The 23341-nt window shown below is 33.9% G+C and overlaps 5 protein-coding genes across 5 annotated transcripts; 4 read left to right on the top strand and 1 right to left on the bottom strand.

Moving 5' to 3' along the window:
• Positions 1-786: 786 nt before the first annotated feature.
• On the top strand, positions 787-1020 carry MONOS_3665 (uncharacterized protein; the record flags this gene model as incomplete). The annotated part of the gene is made up of 1 exon (XM_067873679.1): positions 787-1020. The coding sequence occupies one exon, from the start codon at positions 787-789 to the stop codon at positions 1018-1020; it is 234 nt and encodes a 77-aa protein (XP_067727280.1).
• A 273-nt stretch (positions 1021-1293) lies between these two features.
• Positions 1294-2212, top strand: MONOS_3666 (uncharacterized protein; the record flags this gene model as incomplete). Its single annotated transcript, XM_067873680.1, has 3 exons — positions 1294-1369; positions 1460-1818; positions 2045-2212. The coding sequence occupies 3 exons, from the start codon at positions 1294-1296 to the stop codon at positions 2210-2212; spliced, it is 603 nt and encodes a 200-aa protein (XP_067727279.1).
• Positions 2213-3346: 1134 nt separating this feature from the next.
• MONOS_3667 (uncharacterized protein) lies at positions 3347-4079 on the bottom strand (the record flags this gene model as incomplete). The annotated part of the gene is made up of 3 exons (XM_067873681.1): positions 3347-3530; positions 3847-3935; positions 4017-4079. 3 exons carry the CDS (start codon positions 4077-4079, stop codon positions 3347-3349), a joined length of 336 nt encoding a protein of 111 aa, XP_067727278.1.
• A 6917-nt stretch (positions 4080-10996) lies between these two features.
• Positions 10997-16656, top strand: MONOS_3668 (uncharacterized protein; the record flags this gene model as incomplete). The annotated part of the gene is made up of 1 exon (XM_067873682.1): positions 10997-16656. The coding sequence occupies one exon, from the start codon at positions 10997-10999 to the stop codon at positions 16409-16411; it is 5415 nt and encodes a 1804-aa protein (XP_067727277.1). The 3' UTR covers positions 16412-16656.
• Positions 16657-16815: 159 nt separating this feature from the next.
• Positions 16816-23271, top strand: MONOS_3669 (putative RNA recognition motif domain containing protein; the record flags this gene model as incomplete). The annotated part of the gene is made up of 5 exons (XM_067873683.1): positions 16816-16911; positions 16963-17074; positions 17125-17221; positions 17292-17403; positions 17502-23271. The coding sequence occupies 5 exons, from the start codon at positions 16816-16818 to the stop codon at positions 22116-22118; spliced, it is 5034 nt and encodes a 1677-aa protein (XP_067727276.1). The 3' UTR covers positions 22119-23271.
• Between the last annotated feature and the right edge of the window lie 70 nt (positions 23272-23341).

Here is a 23341-nt window from a genome sequence, read left to right as displayed (position 1 = left end):
AAAAATCACACATAATAATAAAAAATGTGATTATATATTTTCAGCCCTGTGATTATATGTGATGGGAATAGAATGAAAAATAAGCAAAAAATGTCGATGCATGGAAAAATGTGACTATAAACGAATGTGATTGTATTCGACGTGATTATATCCGGTTTAGACTGTATATATCAAAGTTTCCTAAACTTCATTGCATTTTTTTATTACCATAATAATAATTTATTTTGTGTTTTGAAAACAAATGAGAAATTAATGAAAAATTGGAGAAGATATATGAAAGGAATCAAAGTGATTGTTGTTTTGTATTATATTTAATGATTTGGAATGGAAGTTTTTTAAGATATCTTTGCTGCTGATGTGGATTTGATTAAAAGTGATAATTTTAACGTTGTTGTTTTAAATGCTCGAAGAAAAATAACTCATTCATAAGTATTTTTCTATTCTTCTTCTTCTTCTTCCTCCTCCTCCTCTTCCTCATATTTTCCTTTCGTTGCATCTCAAGCATTTCATCAGCAAAATCAGAAGATAATTTACTTTCGTATGCTTTTCGATCGTTTTTGTAAAGAATTCTTTTTCACCTTCATCATTTTCTTCAAAACAATAAAGAAAATGTGTATTTTTTCTTTTTTTTTTAATTTTTTTATTTTTTGTTTGTTTATAATTTTTGTATTGTTTTCTGAATGAAAGAAGGAGAAGAAGAAGCAGAAGATATTCGAAACTTTCACAAAGGAAAAGATTCAATAGCAGAAAACAGCAAATGGAAAAGCAAATTAGAAAGCAACTCAAATGAAGAAGAAGAAGAGGAGGCTGATGAAAAGAACAAATTCACATTTGAAGCGAAAGAAATCGAAGAGGAAAAGAAGTTCTGATGAGGGAAGCTACGAAGATGATGAAAATGACGATGAAGATGATGAAGAAGAAGACAGAAATGAAGAAGAAAATGATGATGACTATGAAGGAGAAGAAGACAGGGAAGCTACACTAAGAGAAGAGATTGAGAATGAAGATCTGTCAAAATAAAAATATGTTTTATTTTTTGGCTCATCCTGGCTGGATCAGAGTTTTTGGGAGCGGAGCGACTTCTGCGAGCAGCTCAGCACCACAGAGAAGGAACAGACGAAAGAGAGGAACCAAGATTTCAGTTTCTCCGCCCTCTCTCTTTCTCTTTTCCCTTCTGGTCATCAAACTCTTCATGCAGTTGTGACACAGCACCCGCTCTTCTTCGGAAATCGCCTGGTGAATCTAATTGAAGTTGTACAGCTGACACTGAAATTGGAGAATATTTGCGTGAAGATGGATGCATCGCTCGTTGAGCAGATGAGAACAAAAGCGAATTACATCAGACTGGCAGAGAATGGGATAGACAACGGTTTGTGCTTTTGAAGTGATTATGTTCAATAATTCATTCACATTAACTTCTTATTTTTTTGTTTTTTATATATTTTATTTTTCTCCTCAGATGATTGGTCTGTCACCATCCTCTCTTGCACCCTCCATTTCTTTGTGCACAACACTCACAAAATGCTGTCTGAAAAGCCTCTTTCGATTCCTCTTGTGAAAGGCAAAGCTTCTTCGATGCCACGCAAAGATGGCAAAAAGATGAACGTTGTCAATAACTTCCCTCCTTCTAAAGCCAAAAAAACATCTTTTGTTCGCTTTTGCTATCCGCACCCGTTTTTAACTTTGTGTTTTCTGGTTGAATTTGAGCTGCTCATTCCGATCCCTCTTCCGCGCCCGCCTGTTTCAGACGGCTCTTTTTGCTCTTCGAAAGAAGGGAGATTTGAATACGAGGCGCCAAAAGTGATGATTCCAGACAAGGTGAAGAAGAAAGCGTGCGTCGGGTGGAAGGAATTCAGCCCTTTTGAGGCGAGTTCGGAGGGAGAGAGAATGCAGAGAGGAAGGAGACGAGGAAGATGGAGAAGAGAGATAGCGATGATGATGAAAACGATGAAGAAGATGATGACAACGATAGTGAAGCATTTAGCAAGCCAAGCAAATGAAAACTTTCTCGAAAGAAATCGAAATGAAGCTCAAACAAAAAAAGTTTTTCAACTTCATCGTCCTCTTTTCTTCTTCTACTTCTTCTTTTTCTCCTTCTCCTTCTTCTTCTTCTTCTTCTTCTTCTTTTTCTTCTTCTTCTTCTTCTTCTTCTTCTTCTTCTTCTTATTCTTATTCTGCTGCTGCTGCTACTGCTGCTGCTAAAGCAGCATAAACTTATTTCTTTTTCGTCTTTGTTAAAGTGGTCTTCTTCTTCTTCAATTTTTTTTCTGACTTTTTGTGCTCAATATTCTATATCTTTTGTTTGTTTGGTTGTTTCCACTATATCTTTCGCATTGCTTTTTCATCCTTGTGCTATATTATATAAAAAATGTTTATCACTTTTTAAATCAGATTCGCATGTAAAGCAAGCCCCATTTCCACATTGAGTGAATTTTATTTCAGTTATACGTATGCTGCCACATAATTTTTTCACTCCTGTTCATTTTTGTTAAACGCCTTTAGCTGGAAAAGCTTAGCACTTTTCAGTTCATACGATGTCGGACAACAGAGCGCATTTGCAGTATCAGCCTCACTCTTTCCTCCGGAGCTCCTACAAATTCGACTCTTCAACAGGCGAAGTCATTGTTCCTTCATTATTCTCATCGCAATCCAAATGTATGAATGTTCATTTACAACAGTAATCACTTCGCCATCTGCGTTCATTCCAGCTAAAGCAGCCTTATTACTCACAGATCTATAATATCAAAATAAAACCTTTTTTTAAATCTAATTCGAGAATTAAAAAGCAATTATTTTTGAAGACTCAAATTTTTAAGAAAAATAAATTACTATTGAATTGTTTTAAGCAATGAGATATTTTTTTGAATAAGAAGGACGGCGATGATGATGGTTTTATCGTGTGAATAACAAAAGAAAAATGTCTTCTTTGAAAGTGCCTTTGAACTTTACGGTTTTTGTTCTGTTATGTTTTTAAAATTTTAGATGATGAATGAGGAATTTGTTTTGTAGCATTAACCTGCTTTTTGAGTGATAAAAAAAACGAATAAAACCAACAACTTTCAGAATATGAATTGCTTGTTCTTTGAAAAAAAAAAGTATATCGATCAACAGAATGAATCAACATTTGCAATGAATAAATAGAAAATGAACTAATTCATTTTGCAACAAAAAACTTAAACGAGTGGCAAATGGTACTTATAAGCTACCTCACAAATCTTTATAATACAAAGAAATGATTAAAGTTATCAAATCGTTTTTTAATTTTAAGAAGTATGATATGTGGAAAAATCTGTATTTATTTATCAGCCTCTCATTCTGATGCATCAGCTCCATCCTCTGCTCCATCTTATGATGTATCTGTTTCAAGTTCGTAATCGGATTCTGAAGATTCTTCTTCGTGTAGCATTTCAGCTCCAGCCTCTTCTTCCTCTTCTTCTGGACCAAAAGCTTCATCCTCAAAAGCTTTGTATTCTTTATCAGTGTATTCTATCACATTCGACTCAAAAATGGAAAAATCAACTTTTCGATTTCTGAAAAACAAAAATGAATAGATAAATACTTGCATTCTATTTTTGTTTTTCCATGTGAAGGAAGGAATTTTCGAAGTGCAGCCCACAACGCTTCGATATGATTTGTGCAAGCGCCTGTGATTGGATCTGAATAAGTGCAAAATAACATTTCATGAAAAAAGACAATAAAAAAGGAAAAAAAACCAACAAATAGCTCCGAATGATTGACAGTTTTGTGTGTGAATCCATTCTCACTCAAAGAAGAATATGCTTTCTATTGATCAGAGTGAATTTCTGTTCCGGGACGAATATATTTTTTTATTAACGGAATTAATACTGAAGCAGATCGGTTTGCCACAGGGTAAACAAATGCATTTCCTCCACGTTCCTGAGCACCGAAAATCCATATTTGTATCTTTGCACGTCCTAATAAAAAAGTTCAATTGATAATTAAGTCTCAATAGATAAAGAATCAAAACCTCTCTTGTATTTTCGACTTTTCCAAACAGCTTCGCCAATTTCTACAATGCGGCCAGGACCTCCTATGGGAGTTTGAATTCCACCAATCATCTGGGCACATGTTCTCAGACAAATGCAATAATAATAAGAAACACAGTGTCTTTCGCATGATGTTAGAGATGATGTTTGTTTAATACTGAGATGATGGTAAAAGAAGTAAAGGATCAGTATAAGATTTGAAATTGAAAGCCTTGATTTTGAAAACGAAGTTCCTGTTCTATAAGAGACTTCTTTTCTGCATTTGCGGCATCTGAAGAACCATTTTCCTTCGCTTCTTCTAATCAAAATCATTAATGAACGACATGTTGCTATTGGGCATCTTCTGACAGTGTTAATCACAATGTCGTGAAGCCATTACATGGTTTCTCCATTATCGCTAAAAATCTTCAATAAATTATGTTTTTCCTCCATCAAATGATTAAATATTTGTCATTCGATAATGTATTGGAATTATATATATACTCATCAATATTATTATTAATAATTTGGTTCATAATTATTTTGAATTTTTTTATGGGTTGATCAAAATTTTTTTCTATAAAATCTGATTTTTCCACTAATTAACAATTGAATAATCTTTTCAAATGTGCTTTAAACATATGATCTAAAGTTTATTTTTAATTTGGCAAGGTGGCGTATAAGTACCATATGCCAAATGAGTTTGTTCAAGAATGCATTGCCAACGAGAACAATTGCTAAATTTTTTATTCAAGTTTGTTTAGCAATAAAATATTCTATCTTGCATCAAGATTACGAACAAAACACATTCAATTTAATATATTCAGTTGTGTATCATAAAATACTGAATAATACTTTGAAATTTGAGTTCACAAAAACATTTCTGTTCGTATGCTTGGACATTCAATTATTAAACCACATCAAAAAGCCTTAAAGATTAATTTTGTTATCAACAAACAATTCTTAAAGTCAATTACATTCGAAACGATTAAAAAGAGCAAAAAAAAGGAAACATATCTTCATTTGATGTGAACTGCTTTATTCAAAATACATAAACTTAAAAGAAGTAAAACGGTTATTGAAAAGACAAAATAGTCTGAAATGGGTTCATATGGAAAGCTTTTAAAGATTTTGAAATGTTTCAAGTGCTTGTTATTTAAAATTATTTATCATTTAAAAATTGCTTTGTTGTATTTCCTGTTTATAATGGAAAATAAAACTAAATCTCGATATAGAAAATAATAAATAACAAAAAAATATGCAATTGCAAACCTGTTGATAATAAGGTTGTTATCAAAGAAAATGCTGATTCACAACAACAACGGATTGTTCAGTGTTTCAAGTGACAAAGAATGGCGTTTGTCACCAACAATTTTTCTAATTCTGGAGAATGCTCTCTCGCATGATGCCTCGCTGCAGGGCGAAGCAACTAAGGCAAAACAAATGTTTGAATTAATATGAGTAATGAGACTTGATTTTCCAATCTCGGTGTAATATACAAATGGATCGTCTTGTGTTATTGCTTGCCTTCTATCCAATAAAAATGTTGTGAATAAGGCCTCGATTTGCGTTTGAAGTTCACGACTTTTATTTGAAAGCACTTGCGCAACATGATCTTCAAATCCGCTTCTCAAACCCAAAAACCAATCGTTTAAAATAACTTTTTGGATATCCTGAAGAATTTTTATTCTTTGTTCACGATCGCTGATGTTTGAGTGAGATATTTTTGCATTTGATCCAAGATCGATAACATCTTCTTCTTCACTAACGATTAACATTTGATCATTTTTTCTATCCATATCTTCTTCCATATTTGTTTCATTCGATAAGTGATTGTCATTTTTTTCACTTGCAGAGCGCGTGGTCACTGACTGATCAATATATCTTCTTTTTTTTCCGATAAATACAGAAGTTTTAAACACATCATCTTCTTCAAATTCCTCAGCTTCCTTCAATACAAATGTTTCTTCGAACAAATTATTTGAATCTTTATCTTCGTCGTATTCGTCGTTGTCTTGATTTATCATATCAAATTCTTTATATTCACTCCTTTTTTGCAAATATTCAATGCATTGAAGAATTTGAAAATGGGGCAATAAGGAGTCTTTTCTCGAATACAACTCCTCCTGTTCCAAAATTTTCCCTTGAAGCAAAGATGAAACCGTGGTGAACGTGTGCTTATCATTAATTTTTATTTTCTCATACTGATAAAGTGCATCATAAAATCCTTCAACAGTCAACGAAGAAAAGACTGGAGGTTCTAAGAGATCAAAAAATTTTGATTGTTTATCGGAATAATAAATATTTTCTTCTCTCGTTTTGGATTCTTTCGGAGAACAATCACAAGTCGTTCGAAACAGTTTGTTGATTGAATTCGATAAATAACCTTTTTGAATTGACGATCCATGTTCACAGATTGGAGAAGCAGATGAAGAAGAACATATTGAAACTGATTGAAAAACAGAATCTGCAGATGATACAGATGATGATTTATCACTTATATTTGATTGTTTGTGGTTAAATGATATTTGGTGTGATGAAAAATCTGAATTTTCATTCTTTGATATTTTATTCAATTCAAAAAATTCTGATGAATACGAATAATTGAATAAACTTTGTTGATATTGCTTTGTTCCAATTGGTGTGAGAGAAAAAACCAAGGCGAATGTATTTCCTCTTTGACCTGATTAAGTGTAATTGAATAGATTAATAATAATATAGCACAGGCCTCTTTGCCATTTTTCTTCTGAAAAACAATTTAGGTCCAGTATCCAATAGTACTGAGCAAATGCTTTGAGAAGAAGAGGAAAGACATTTCCAAGTTTTGTTAACTCGTTTTCAAATTGAAGTAGTAATGTTTGAAGAGGTAGTTAAAGCAGTTCAAACTTTAACACTTCAATTAACGGGATGTCTTTCAGAATGTCGGCAAAAAAGTCGTTGTCTTTGTTTTTAAATATAAAATTGCAAATATTTGAAATGCAAAGCCATCTTGTTTGAACGAACGCTGGACATATTGGAATTGTCGGATTTTTAACAGCAATTGCTCTTGCTTATCTTGAAAAGACAACAATGTTTTCTTTGATTTGTTGAAATAATGGATCACTATCAAGAAAGTGAGAAAAAACCAAATTGACGATGTGATTGCAACAGTAAATAAAAAATGGGGGTACGAAAACACTTTGTGTTGTCTCCTTTTTTGTTGTTTAAATATTTGATAACTTTTCCATTGCTAACCTTTGAGGAAGTAATCCATCAGTACAAAAACAACGGACTTCAGATGAAACTGCTCTGATCTCCTCCGATATTTCAACTGCGAGTTCATAATAATCTTTTGAAGTTGTACAAGATTTTTTCAAGCACCAGAACATTGATTTTTCATTGAAGTTAAAAGGGACAACAGTAACCACTGTATATTTTTTCTTTGAAATAACACCTCCATCAATCATCACTCCGGCCATCGTATTTGCAACCTTTTCATTTCTTTCTTTCTTTTTCCTTATTCCTTCCTGTTTCATGAATGTTACAGTTTCCTACATGTTAAATGAGGAAAAATCATATTTGGTGAAAGAGTTGGATTTTGTTGCGATTTTTGAATTAAATTTCGAATGAAAGAATTGAACTCAACTGAATATGAAGACAAAAACGCGATGTTACAGTAACTTATTAGTCTCATAAACTTCTCCATTAATCCCCCAAATTGATCTTGTTGAGTTGATAAGATTGAATTTGTTGTGAACTCTGAAAATTGATGAGATGATCGCAGCTCAACAAATGACAACATTAAAGTTTGTTCATCAAAGAACATTCATGATCAGAAATTTTCTGGGATCCTTTTCTTGCAGAAAAGCCACAGTCAATTCCTGATTTGCTGTTAACGCATAAATAATAATAATGACCATCTTTTTTCAATGATCCATATCTCAAAACAGGTAATTATTCAATCCAAATGTTTCCTTCACTTTCAATAAAATTGATCTTTGATATTTCTTTTCCGCTTTTATTGGGATAAAGATAATCTTTGAGCAATTGATAAATAAATGGAAAAAAAATACAAATTATGCATACAATTTCTATTTAATGTGACTTTTGACAAAATAAGATTAACAAAGGAACAATTTGCATTTTTTAACTCCTCACATTTCTTCGAAAAAACTGAAAGCTATTTCGCACGAAAATAGAAAAAAGAAATATTTAAATCAAAAATGAGTTTGTAATAAAAATCATACATTTATTATTGTTTTCAGAGAGATTTTCAGATCAATTGGAAATGTGGAAGTGACTGCTTCCAGATCATCATCTTTCAATGATTCTGAGAAATTCGACTTGGCGACAACTCGACTGATCTTTGTCACTCGACCGATCTCGACATTGACCTGTCGATTCCACATAAATAGAACATTCAACTTTTTTTGTTTAATTTGTTATTCAGTTTATAACATCAGAATAAATTGCTAATGGTTTGAAAATATTTATTATTTGAAAATTTGCATTTATTTTTCATTATTTTTTTCCAAAAAATGATTAAAAAAAGTTCATTGTATTGTCGGTCGACATGTCGAATCGTTCAAAAAATGTCGGTCTGTCGCAGAGGCCAAGTTTGTTTATTTTCTATTTTGTTAAATACTGCAAAATGGTAAGTTATAAAAAAAATTTCTTAGCAATAAATTAAAATGAATCTCCTTTTCTCAAACATTAATAAAACAGTCCATCACGTATAAAAACCAACTTTTTTGATATCTCCTGTTAAAAAAATGGAATCACTTCACAAGGACTTGTGATAATGTCCTCATGTCCTTATTCCTCCATTTTTCAAGAAATTCTGTTTTTGTTGAATTTCTTTTCATTTCTTCCATTTCATCTTCTGTCTTTTCTTCCAATCTTCTTGAAATGATCAAAAAGATTTTTTTTCAAACTAAATAAAATTCCATTTTTCAATGTTTGTAATTGCACCTTTTCTAAAAAAAGATCAAAAACACCTCTTTTCAAATACGCATCGACTCAAATTGTTTTTAATTAAATTATTTCATAAAAACAAATATTTTTTGTGGATTAAGCTGTGATTTATTGGAAAGCGGGTAGTTCGATATTTTCAAAACCTTTTTCAAAAAGAAAATATACGTTTGTTCAACTGGAAAATGAAATTTTAATAAAAAGAATGTTTAGTAACGGAGAAATTTGAGATACTATTTCAACATTTTTTGATACAGAATTTTGCTTTATGTTAAGTGTTCATTTGAAGAAAAATAAAAAACAAGGAAATAAAATTGCATTGATATTTATAGATAACAAGAAACTTGTGTGGAAGATGGTTTTATACAAAAATATATAAAAAATATTAGCTTTCTATTAATTTCAGAGTTTGCAATGCGATCAATTCAATTTTTTTATCAAAAACAAAATGATGGAATCATCAGAAATATTATCTTCGAATTCTCTTCATCGACTGTTATCTTCTCATGAATACCGTTCATTTTCATCGTTTTCGCTAAAAGTGTCACAAATAAAAAAGAAATTTCCTATATCGTAGAAGGCTGCTGTATGGTCATGTGCATTTTCCAAAAGAGCATGAGCAAGAGGGATAGCTGCTATCAAAGCAAAGCGTGAAGTCTGAAAAGCTGGACGACCAACGATACAAACCAAAAATCAACTTGAAAAGGTGGAGAATCAAACAATCGCAATATTATCTGAACAAAAAATTATTCGACTAAAGGATATACAATCGATGGTTTACAGACTTTTTTATTTTATTTTTTAATTATCTTGATTATTAAGATACAAGAAGTGATCGATTCTGATATAAGGAACGAAGAAGAAAAGAAAGAAAGTCAATTCAAAATATTCATATGACCTTATTAAAAGAGGCTCCATTTTGAAAGTTTCTATATCAAGACAAATGGAAGTGGCTAAGTTTTGTGCACAATCCCCAGAAACAATACGTGCGTGGTAAGAAAAGATGTCGGCCATAATCACAGCCAATGAAATTAATTCAACAGATATCTACAATTTCTACGAATCTTCCTTCCGAGTTGGTCATGCATCTTCAAAACCAAATATATGTTTAAATAATCAGTCATCTCATGCATTATCTCATTTGCCGAAAAATGAAAATGCAACAATTTGTATTTGCACATGTGCAGATGGGTCGCATCCACCATTCTTTTGAATGCATCCACGAAAAAAAACCTTCGGAATATTAATTTCTTTCTTTACACAACGTGAATTATTTGGGATCCACATCTGGATGGATTTCAACTGAAATATTTCAACCTATGATGATGAAGGAGTGGATTCATCTTTAGCTGAAAAATAAAAATTATCAACATGGGTAATTATTCTTGAAAACATATTTTTCAAAATCAAATATTTCGGTTCGAAAATAACATTTGAACATCAACAAAAGAATACGAAAAAAATGAAAAGGATAATTAACGAAATTGTCATCTTTAATTGAGAAAAAACGTCAGTTTTAAACTCAGTTGTGATAAATAAACGAATTGACTGCAATATCTCATCTGAAAGGCAAACAATATTTGAAAAATAAACACAATGATAAAAGTTATGATTTCGAAAATAATCACACACACTTCATTTCAATTTTTCTCTTTTTTCAATTTTCTTTTTTCTTTTTTCTTTTTAATTTATTGTAATCATCAAACTCCAATTCAATTTATTTGATGGAATTCTTATTAAAACGACACATAAAAAAATCATCAATAAACAAGCCCATAATTATATTTTTCATAATAATTTAGATTGAAAATTGTAATTTTTTCATTGTTTTTCTTATGAATTCCAATGAAAACGATAACTCCGAACAACTAATAGATTTCATATCGACTTCAAATGCTCTTACTAGAAATTCAGCAGAGCGTTATCCAAAATCTGAACGCTGGAGAGAAAAGAAAAATAAACGAAAAATCTTTGCCAATTTTACAGACAATACAGATATATCAAAGATCTCTATAAGCTGCAACACGAATCAAAACATTGACCTTTCAATAAATAAAAGTATGGATGACCAATCACAAGACACACAACTTAATACAATATCGGCGAATATTTGCTCAATGGAAAACTCATATTCAACAAAGGTGCATTCATATGATTTAAGAAATAATGCAACGGAACATACTTCACGGTTCCCTCTTTTTTCTTCTAGTCTTCTTACAGGTTCATCATTTAACAATCTTTTATCAGCCTCGGCTTCATCCAGTTGTAGGTCTTCGCTGTTGTCACCAGTAACAACAGAAAATGATGATTTTGTGAGAATGTCTATCGAATCCTTACAGGCTTCTCCTGAACAACAATCTGTGCACTGTTCAACACCTTACGAAAGAGAAACAGATTCAATATCACATATTTCTCATTCATCTACATCAGACAACGAACACATCGACAGACAATCATTTTTGAATGACTCGTTTGCATCATTAATAGATCCATTGGAGTTAAACTGCGGAATCAGAAAAGAAAGCATTTCAGATTTTGCACTTGACAAAAAAGATGATACAATCCTATCTTCTCAATTGCCAATGTCCGATCATTCAACAACTGTAGTGGAATCAAGTCCACAAGAACACATTTCTACAAATATTCACTTGTATTCAGAAAACATTCAAAAAAATGAAGACAAACCAATTAATTATACAAATAATTCCCTTTGCTCTTTTCTCGCAACTCCATCAACAACGCTGCAGCAACAAAACGACGCCATCAGCGACATTCCTCCCTCTGCTTCTTCGCCCATCCCGTCGTCTCTCTACGCGTCATCCTCGCCTTCTTTCCAATACAGAACAGAAAAAATAAGCGAGAGTTGTTTGCCTGCCCCTCCCGACCACAGAGACGAAGGCAGATGCAACTTAGCAAACAAACCAGCTGAGGGGGAAATGAAGAACAAGGAGCAAGAAGAAGAAGAATTCAAAGAAGAAGAAGAAGAAGAAGAAGCTAAAAGCAGACAAAAGGGGTTTCACAGAAGGATAGCAGACATTGTGGAGAAAGATAGTACATACAGTGCAGACAATGAATGTAGTCTGGATCTTGTGAACAAGCAGCAAAGAGCAAAGGAATCAGCTGAGACCGGCAATTGCTTCAAACAGAGCGAGGAAGCAGCAGAGAAAGCATTGTTTTCTGCTTCTTCTCAGCAGCTGCGTGGAAATTCAAGCAAATCAGACGATTTGAGCGATTTAAGTGATTTGAGCGATTTGTGTGATATGTGTGATTCAATTGGTTCAATTGAGTCAGTTAACTTAATGAAATCAACTGAATCAAAGAATGCCTCTCACATTCTGTCACAAAGCAAAGCTTCTATTTATTCTGGCCTGTTTTCAAGCAGTTTGAGCAAGCTGAGTGAAACTAGCAATTCACCTTCGCTTCTGTTGCAAGCCGAGGCAGAGGAAGAGAAGTCATCTATGCCTTCTCTTTTGGTGGAGGAAGGAGATAAGGAAGAAGGAAATGTGAATGAGAAGGAAAAAAGGAATGCAGAGAAAATTAAAAGTTTGAAGAATGGGGTTGAAATGGAACAGAAAGTGATGAAGAATGAAAAAGAAACGCAACAATATTCATTGGATTCTCATTCTTCTTCTTCTTCTTCTTCTTCTTCTTCTTCTTCTTCTTCTTCTTCTTCTTCTTCTTCTTCTTCTTCTTACTCTCCTCTTCATTCTTCTATTTCAATTTCATCATCATCTTCTCCATCTTCCTCTTCCTCTTCCTCCTCCTCTCCCCTTCTTCTTCTTCACTCCAAAGAAAGAAACCACTTAGAGAGAACGAACATTGCCCTTTCGTCTCTTATTGAAGAGCTGCCACATCAACATCAACTGCATTCGTCTTCACACAGAATGAAATCTCCTCCGCCTTTTGATTCTTCTCTGCTTGTTGAAGAAGATGGAGATGAAAGGGGAAAGAAAGAGGGAGTTAGGAAAGAGGAGAAAGAAGAAGAAGGAGGAGGAGGAAGAGGAGGAAGAGGAGGAAGAAGAGAAGAAGAAGAAGGAAAAACTGAAAGAAAAGAAGAAGAAGAAGAGACAGTGAAAATGACCCACTCAAATGAGAATGATAAAAACACAATTGAAGCAAAAAAGACAGAAATATCATCTTCTATTAACATTTCATCTCCTTTCACTTCATCTTCCACATCACCCACATCATCCACATCATCGTCAACAACACCTTCATCTTCTTCTTTTCCCCCTTCTTCATCATCATTATCTTCCTCCTCTTCATCCTCTTCATCCTCTTCATCCTCTTCATCCTCTTCATCCTCTTCATCCTCTTCATCCTCTTCATCCTCTTCATCCTCTTCATCCTCTTCATCCTCTTCATCCTCTTCATCCTCTTCCTCCTCTTCTTTCTCCTCTCCTTCTTCCTTTCCCATCTCTTCCACTTCCACCTTATCTCCAATAAATCCATCACCCATCCACAATTTTGTTCCTTCTCTGCCTCAAATTGAGCATCCTTCAGAAGAAGACGATTTTGGCTCTTCAATTCAAACATCTCGAAAACATCGCTTGACAAACAAGAAAAAACCTTCTTCTTCAATTCATTCAATTTCTTCTTCTTCTTCTTCTACTTCTTCTGCTTCTTCTTCTTTAATGAAAAAGAAAAAGAAGATAATTTCATCATCATCTTCTTCTTCTTCTTCCTCTTCCTCTTCATCAGTAACTCCATCAATAGCTTCCTCTTCTTCCTCAAAACCTTCCTCTTCCTCTTCCTCTTCCTCTTCCTCTTCCTCTTCCTCTTCCTCTTCCTCTTCCTCTTCCTCTTCCTCTTCCTCTTCCTCTTCCTCTTCCTCTTCCTCTTCCTCTTCCTCTTCCTCTTCCTCTTCCTCTTCCTCTTCCTCTTCTTCTTCCTCTTCCTCTTCCTCATTTCATTTCTCCAGATTTTCCTCTCTTAATTCATCTCCTTCTCATTTGAAGCACAAAACTGATTCTTCATTGAACAAGTCCAAACACATAAACAGATTGTCTTCTGCCTCTTCTTCTTTACAGATGAATGCAAATGCCACTCCAAATGCTTCTATTGCTTCTTCTTCTTTTTCTTACCCTTCTTCTTTTAACTCCTCCTCCTCCTCTTCTTCCTCTTCTTCTTTAAATTCTAACTCTAAATTATCCACATCATCTTCCTCCTCCTCTTCTTCTTCCATTTCATCTTCCATTTCATCTCCACAACACAAAAATTTTGACACATCCGCAAATTTTTTAACACTTTCATATCTTGCTTCTCATTCACTAACAGAATGGGCTCCAAATGAAATAACATCGAAAAAAGAAGAAAAAGAAGAAGAAAAAGAAGAAGAAAAAGAAGAAGAATTAAAAGGAGGAGGAGGAGAAAGAGAAGGAGGAAGAAAAAGAGAAGAAGAAGAAATAAAAAAAGAAGAGAAAAAGAATTTCAAAACAACAAAAAAGATGAATAAAACAAGAATAAACACAAACAAGAATATGATTTCATCATTTTCTTCATTGAAAAACCAGCCAAAAAACAGTTTTGTCTCAAAAAGAGTGCAAATTCGTGTGCCATTCACAAAACAACAAGTGAAAAATGCATCCAAAGCGAATCATGTAACGCATTCTGTTGTTGCTTCTCCTTCTTATTCTTCTTCACTTTCTCCCTCTTCTCTTTCTTATCCATTTGCTTCTTCTTCTTCATCTTCATCATCAATGACAAAACAAATACCTCAAAATTCATCATCATCATCATCTTCTCTTTCTTCTCTTTCTTCTCCTTCTCCTTCTCCTTCTCCTTCTTCTTCATCACCTTCATTTGCAGATGAAGCAATGAATGCAACATCAACTCCTCATCTTCTCCTTTCTCGTTTTCCTCTTCCTCCTTCTTCTATTTCTTCTTCTTCTTCTCCTCTTCCTTCTCCCTCTTCTCCTTCTTCTTCTTTGAATCAACCTCTTCCTCCTCAGCCTTCTCCATTCACAAATTCTTCATTCACTTCATCAGCTGCTTCTTCAACAGAACATAATCCTTCTTCTTCTTCTTCTTCTTCATTCACTTCCTTCTCTTCCTCCTCTTCTTATTCCTCTCCTTCCTCTTCTTCTCCTTCCTCCTCCTCTTCCTCCTCTTCCTCCTCTTCTTCCTCTTCTTCCTCCTCCTCTTCTTCAATTCAATTCAACAATTCTTCTGATAACCATTCAAACATTTCATCCTCAACTGACTCTTCACACAACATCATTTCAACTCCTCTTCCACTTCTGCCTTTGATTCCTTCTCAAGCTAATCAATCAACAACGACAACAACAATAGAATATTCTTCTCCTTCTCCTTCTCCTTCTTCTTCTTCCTCTTATTCATCATCATCTTCTTCATCTCTTTCTCCTGCACCTTCTTCTTATCCGTCTTTTTATCTTTCCTCTTCATCTTCCTCCTCCTCTTCTTCTTCAACTCCATCTGAATCACTTCAAATGCAACAAACACAACAATCACATAATTCAATTCCATCTCGTTCTTCTTTGATAACTCCTCCTCCTCCTCCTCCTCCTCCTCCTCCTCCTTTTCTTCTCTTCACAAACACTTTTCGTTCTCCTTCTCCTTCTTCATCTTCTTCTTCAATGCAAACACCTCAAAATAACATTTCTCCTTATCCTTATTTTTCTTCATCCTCTCCTTCTCCTTCTTCTTCTCTTTCCCCCACCCCTCTTCCTCTCATCACTTCATCTTCCTCTTCCTCCTCCTCTTCTTCTCCTTCTTTTCATTGTCCGTTGAGTCCTGCTGCTCTTTCTTTTCCTCAAAACACATTTTTCTCTTCTTTGAACTCAAAAATTCCTTCTTTGACAAAAAATTCCAATGGAAATAATGCTTCTTCTTTGTTTTCTTTCTCTTCCTCCTCTTCTTCCTTTTCTTCTCTTTCTCCTTCTTCTTCCTCTTCTTCCACTTCTTCTTCACTTTCATCAACCCCTTCATTTCCACAGCAATCCAATCAAACAACCTCATTTCCACAAAAACAATCCAAAATTCATCAAAAAAGAAAGAAAAAACCACAAAAAATAGAAAAAAATCGAAAAAATGACAAAAAATCACAAAAAAATGAAAAAAATTCCCAAAAAAGATCGAATTTCAATGCAACTTTGCTGAACAAAGCAGAATTTATGCTATTTGAATTAGAGTCTGTATTATCTGGTGTGATGGAAGGAGATGATGAAACAAAGGAATTGAAGAAGAAGATAGAAGAACTTGGCAGAAGAAAAAAAGAAAAACAAAAGGAAATAGAGAATTCAATGAAGGAATGCAAAAGAATGAAAGAAAGGTTGAATGAAGAAATGAGTGAATTGGCTGAAGAAGAAAGGAAAGAAAAGCTAATAGCTGAACAAAATGAAGGAATAGAAGAGGAAATGAAGATGCTGGAGAGGAGAGAAAGAGAGTTGGAGTACATCAAAAAGAGAGATAAGGCTCAATGGATGATGCTGCAGACACTGCAACCTGTTGTTTGAGCATTGAAAGGTTAAAAACATTGTTAGAATTAATAAAAAGAATTGTTTCATTTCTTTTAAAATGCTGCTCATAATCTTAAAAAGTGCGTGATATGATCTAGAGACTTTTTATATTTTTTATTGTGCGATAACAATTAGTTTTTAAGTTAGTATTTCAAATGATAATTTTTGTAACTTGTAAAAAAATTTGATATTTTGGTTTTCTTTTGTTTTCTCAATTAAATCTTCTAATAAATTATAATATTCAAAATTAAAAAGCGAATGCATTTATATCAAGTTATATTTGATGGAATTGAGATCGTATTTAGTTAAATGATACATAATAAAAATTTTTGATGAGTAAATTGATGATCATATCCATAATTATTTGCAAACAATATTAATTTACCATTTTATTGGCAAAGATGGCTTCACCGAGCGAAGAATATTCCGAAAGTGCAGATACTAAAAATTCGGAAATTTCTTCTGGGGCCTTAGGTGGTGTTTGTGGAGTTTACGTGGTATTTCACATTTATCACTTTTATTTGCTTTATTAATAATGCACTCAACAGAGCGATTTTCCAAGTAATGTTACGGCAACTGATCTTAAAAATGAGTTTTCAAGATTTGGTGATGTTATTGAAGCAACAATTATAAAAAAGAAAAAGAACGCTTCTGCAAAAGGTGGATACTTATTTGATTTTTCCAATTAATTTTATGCTTTTGATGAAAAGGATTTGCATTTGTTCAATTTGCTGATATGGATTCAACAATGGCTGCATTAAAATGTAAAACTCCACCTTCTTTTAGAGATAACGCCACCGGAAGACGGTTTGCTAAACAAATGCTGTAATAAATCCAATTTGTTATAAATTGAAATATTTTATTTTGTGAATGATAGTCATAACGCAATTGTTACATATGCCGATGCGAAAAACAGTCTTTTCATCGTTAATTTACCAGTTCATCTTGACTCTGAATACATCCAGAAAACTCTTGAAGCCAAATCAGGAGTTTGCAAGACATTTTGTTGAATCCCAAAACCAAATAATTATCACATTTGTGCTATTTAAAAAAAAAAAACTTTTATACTTTTAAATTTATATTATAGATACCAATGAGCAAATTTATCCTCTCAACAGACAACAAAGGGAAATCCCGTGGTTTTGGCTGGGCATCGTACCCGTCGCACGCCACAACCCTCGAAGCGATGAACAAGCTGCAGGGCGTCTACCTCGCAGGCTCCCTGCTGAGCCTGACATTTGCGCGCCGGCGGGCGATTGATCCGAAGATTATGGAGCAGATCATGTGTGTGTTTGTGAAAGGATTGCCATTAGATATCAGCGTTGGGAGGTTGAGGACGAAGATTCTGGCGCTGCTGCCGGCTGAGATGCGGCTGCAGCTGAAGTCTGTGGCGATCCCGATCGACTTCAGTTCGAAGAAGCAGATGGGACACGCGTTCATTCACTTCCACACAAAGGAGGCAGCTGCTTGTGCGTTAGAGAAGCTCCACGAGAACACAATTGACGGAAAGAAAGTGGTGTCTGAGTGGGCGCTGCCAAGAGACAACGATGCAGAGAGTACTTCTGTTTTGTCTAATTCTTCTTCTTCTTTTTTGTCATCTTCTTCTTTGTCATCTTCTTCTTTGTCATCTTCTTCTTGTGCATCTTCTTCTTCTTCTTCCTCAACCTTATCTTCCTCTTTCTCCTTTTCTGCATCTGCTTCTACATCTCCATCTATCCATTCTCCTTCTCTGCCATCAACAAGCAATCAATCAAATACCCCAACTGAATCACAAAAACCTTCTTCTTCTTCATCATCTTCTCCTTCTTTCCCCCACAAACAGAATAATCCTCTTATTTTACCCGACAAAATCCCACCAAATTTCAGTCCTCCTTCAAACACCCCACTTTCCTCTCAAAATATAACACCCCACACGCCAATCAACACATCTCCCTTTCTCTCGTCACCTTTTCATTCGTCTCAGCCTCCTTTGCCTTCTCCTTTCCTTCTCCAGCCTCAAAACAACAAACCAATTGAGCCATCGTCTTCAATGCAACCTCATCTTCTTCTTCCTCCTTCTCTCTTCTTCTCTTCCACTCTCAACACACAACCGTATTTTCGAGTGATCAATCAAATTCCCTCTTCTTCTTTTCCTCAGCCCGCCCTCAAAACATCGCTCTGTCAATCTTCTGCTTTCCCTTTCATTCAGCAGCAGATAGGGCAAGTGAGCTATTCTTCATTGAATTTTCCATCTGCATCTCAATTGCCTTGCCAGCAGCAGTTGTATCTGCCACAGACTTCATCAGTACAGCAGGCTCCTGCATTGGTTCAGGTTGCTTTTCCTTATCCTCCTCCTTCTTTTTCTGCTCAATCTTCTTCTCTTCAACCTCCAATTGCTTCCTCTTCTTCCTCTCCTTCCTCTTTCTCTGCTGCTTCTTCTTTGCCTTCCTCCTCTTCTTATTCTTTATCTTCTTTACCTTCTCCATTGCTGCAATCAAAATTTCCTGACCAACTCCAATTTCAATGCCAACCACACAGTCAGCAAGAATATCTTCAACAGCACCAACAACAACAGAATCAGCAACAACGAATTCTTCAAATACAACAAATCCAACCAATTTTCAATGAACAAATGAATTCTTCTCAATTAAATCAATCTTTCATCTTTCAACAGCCTCCCATTCAAACAACTCAACAATGCAATCCTTCTTTTGATGCACAATATTTTCATTCAACTCCACAAATGCCTTCTTTTCCTTCTTCTTTTCCTGCTTCTTCTAATCCTTCTTCTTCAACTCCTTCATTTATCACCTTTGCTTCTCCTCCTTCTCTTCCTCCTTCTTCATTCACTCCTTTTCAACCTGCTTACCCTCAACCCTTGACAAACATTTCTCCTCCTTCAATGACACCTTCCAATTCTTTTGTCATTTTCTCTTCTCTTCTGCAACAACAACAACAAATTCAAAACCCAAACCAAAATCAACAGCAACTTCAACAAATTCAGTTAAATTCTTCTTCTTCAGCTTCCTCCTTTTCCTCTTCCTCTTCTTTCTCTTTGTTAACTTCTTCTTTTCTAAATGCTAATTCTGATGCTCCTTCTCCTCATATTGACAGTTCTTCCAATTCTTCCAATTCTTCCAATTTTGAATCCTCTTTTCTCTCCAAAAGCACAAACAGCTATGCGTTCTCAATATCTTCTTCTTCTTCTTCTTCTTCTTCTTCTTCTTCTTCTTCTTCTTCTTCTTCTTCTTCTTCTTCTTCTTCTTCTTCTTCTTCTTCTTCTTCTTCTTCTTCTTCTGTATCAATTTCTTCTCTATCTTCAACTACTGAAGACTGTGAAAATAAGGAATGCCATTATCCTTATACTGCTAATAATTGTGCATATAATAACTCCAATAATTCCAATAATACCGATATTACCAACAATAATGCTTCAAATGATAATAACAGCCAACTTTCCTTTGAGCATTCAAAAGAAACATCTTTTTCTGATGCGCAGGATTCTGCTTGTTCAAATTCCAATCAATTAACTTCAATTCCATCCGAATCAACAGAGAAATCTGAAGCAGCCAAAAATTCTTCATTTCCCATTAAACCTTCAAATATTCAATTGTCTCTTTCTTTTTTTTCATCTTCTTCTTCATCTTCTGAAATTCCAACTTTGTTTCTAAATGAAGATACTCCAATCATTCAATCAATTGTTAAAGAGAAAGAATATGAAACTAGCAACAATTACAAACTTGAAGGTGAAAATATCTCTAATTGTACAAAACAACATGAGGAGAAGGAAGAAGAAGAGAAAGAAATTATCATTGAACCAGAAAAATTGAATAAAATTTCACTTTCCAATGAAAGAAACAATGATCAATCAGAAGAAGAATACTTAAACCATAGCAATAGCGATTCAAAGAATCAAAATGGAAAAATCAATCAGAAAAGCAATGAAGACCCATCGCAACCACCAAAACACAACTTTTCAGAAGAAGCTGCTACTTCTCTATCTGATTTATCTTCTCGAAAACTTACTCTTTCTTCAAGGTTAGCTCAATTTGCTCATTTGAATCATTTAGCTCCTTCTGAAAAACCTGAACATTCAGCTTTTTCTTCAGAAGATGCAACAAATTTCATTGGACTCACTCATTTTTCTGTATTAATGCCATCTCAAAAGATGATAACTGTACCAAAAACAAAAACAAAAGCAGATTTCATTGATGATTCTAAGAATGCCTCAATTGTCGATGTTGGTAGTTTGGTTGATGATAAGACAACTGCAAATGAAGGAGAAAAAAAAGAAATGAACAAAAAGAATGAAACGAGCAACAAAACAATTGAGAATGAGATTTCAAGTACAACAATAAACTTTGCATTTGAACCAACAGAAGAATTAATGAAACAAAGTGGATGCAAAGAACAACTTGCCAAAGCTCCTTTTTCTGCCCCTTCTGTTTTGCAGGCTGAATCCGTCACTGAAACATTCTATTCTTCTGCTGACATCCCAAAATTCGAGTTCAAAACGCTGGCAAACCTCAAACGTTTGGATAAAATGGAGCAGAAGATGGGGAATAAAGACGATGATTTTGTCAATCGAAATGAAAATTTCAATGAAAAAACACACAACAAAACAAAATTTCGTGCAATACAGGAACATTCTTCGATGTCTTCGAATCTTCCTTTTTATTCTCCCTTTTCCGGTCAAAATTCCCCTTTTCTTTTCAAAGCATGGAATTCAACGCCTTTAAGATCAATTAAGGAAAACGAATTCATTCATGAAGGAATTGCTGAAGAACTTGAGAAAAGCTCTTTCTTTTCTTCTTCTTCTTCTTCTTCCTCTTCCTCTTCTTCTTCTCCGACTTCTTTTTTGCCATTGTCTTTTTCAGATAAACTTCCTTTGGATTCATCGGATTTGATGCAGTCAAATTTTGACTTGAAGGCTGTGCGGAGCTCAGAAGGAGAATTCTTCTTTTCGCAACCGAAAGATTTGTTTGCAGATGTTTATGATTCACAAACAGACAAAAACATTCATTTGAACAGGAACGAAGACGTATCAAAAGATAAGAGACAGTTTGCATTGGCTTGTTATGATCATAAACAGAACGAAAAGGAGATGAAAACAGAAAGAGAAAGATTGAAAAACGAGGTAAATGTGCAAATTCATGAAGAAAGTGCAAAGTTGAGAGTGTTTGAAGAAGATGGTATATTTGCTGTTGATGCTGTTGATTCTGATGGCAAATGTGGAAAGCACAAATCAGCACTCAAATCACTTTTTGCTCAAAACAATGCAGAAAAATTGAATTCATTCAAAGAAAGAGAAGCAAAAGAAGACAAAAGCAACATTAGTGGTTGTTCCGAAGAAGGTGCTGAGAGTGACAAAGAAATGTTAAAAGACGATGAGCGTGAGTCGATTGCTGACTCTGTTGATTCCTTTGCTTTTGATCTCCGCCCGTTCCAATATTCGCCAAGCTCTCAGTTCGCTTTCGCTGTTCAATCTTCTCCTGCCCACGCATCCAATGCAACTCCGTTCATTCAGACATCTTCCCCACTTTTTGAGAGTTCACAACCCGTTTCTTCTTCTCATTCATCTTCATCCTCTTCCACCTCTTCTTTCTCCTCTTCTTCTTCCTCTTCTTCTAACTCCTTTTCTGAAGATGTCTCTTTTATCATTCCAAAAGCTTGCTCTTCTCAATCCACTCCTGCTCTTCAGCATTCTTTTGATTCTTGCGAATGAAACTAAAAATTCTAATTGTTTGAGTTCTTTCTTTGAATATTCCTTTTATTAAAACACACAATTTGTTTGAATGAAAATAAAAAAAAAATTATCTTTCTTTTTGTGACAAATGAATTTCTTTTGTATTTATATCAACTCTGTTAACAGCTTTTAAGCTTTTCTCACCTCTTCCTCTTCCTCTTCCTCTTCTTCTTCCTCTTCTGCTTCTTATAAGATTTTGTTTGATGTACTTTGCGTACTGGAGATTTGAGGATTTTGAAATAAATCTGTTAATGAGATTCTTATTTTTTTGTTATTTAACTTCATTCTCTTTCTTCTTCTTTAGAATTTCAACTGTTATTTTGTTGAACGAGATTTTCATTGAAATATTTCAGTGAAGCAACATTTATTGTTAGAAATAAACCGTTTTTACAAACAGTATTACTAATTGCTTTGTATTTCTTGAATGTGATATTTTATTCTTCATTTTTTAAAATTATATTCATTTTATTTCCATTTATGATATGCATTATCCTCTCTTTCTTAATCATTTGTTTTATAAAGAGAATTTTATATTCTAATAAATTTATTATTTCTTTCTTTTTTTCTTTTTTTCTGTATGTTCTATCGGAGAATGATCGATCAATTTCAATCCTCAAATTTTGGATATTCCAAAGTATTTGGAGCTCCACATCAACATCAATCACATCAAAAATGATTGATTGCACAATTTTAATTTGTTTTTATTTTTATAATTTAATTTGTTATTTATTATTAATTTTCTTTTGAAATGATTTATGACTTGCAGCATTATGCAAAATTTGAATTTTCTTTTCTTTTTTTAAATTATTTGTTTTATTGATGATTTTCTGCGCTCAGTTTTATAAATGTACTTTAAATTTGAAAAACTTTTAATAGACTTTGTGGTTTTTTTCATATAAGCTTGCTTTTCGTTGAAGCGTTTCCTTTTCAAAGCCGTTTCATATGTTGAACTTTTCGTTATTTCTAACGATTTTTATCATTTTAGTGACTTCTGTGCATAACTTGATGTGTTATAAAGCATAATTTTTTTCACATACGATTTTTATTTCAATTTTTTGTTTGTGTGCAATTATTATCATTTTTTGTTATCGAATTTTTACAAAGAGTATGAACAATCAAATTAATGATCATTATCCACAATAGATATTTTTTGATCAACGACAAAGTAAAAAACACCTACGTCGCAGCTTTACATTGAGCTA

The sequence above is a fragment of the Monocercomonoides exilis genome, assembly GCF_001643675.1.
Source record: "Monocercomonoides exilis strain PA203 chromosome Unknown scaffold23-1346700, whole genome shotgun sequence".
NCBI lineage: Eukaryota > Preaxostyla > Oxymonadida > Polymastigidae > Monocercomonoides > Monocercomonoides exilis.
This window is presented reverse-complemented; position numbering and strand designations above follow the sequence as displayed.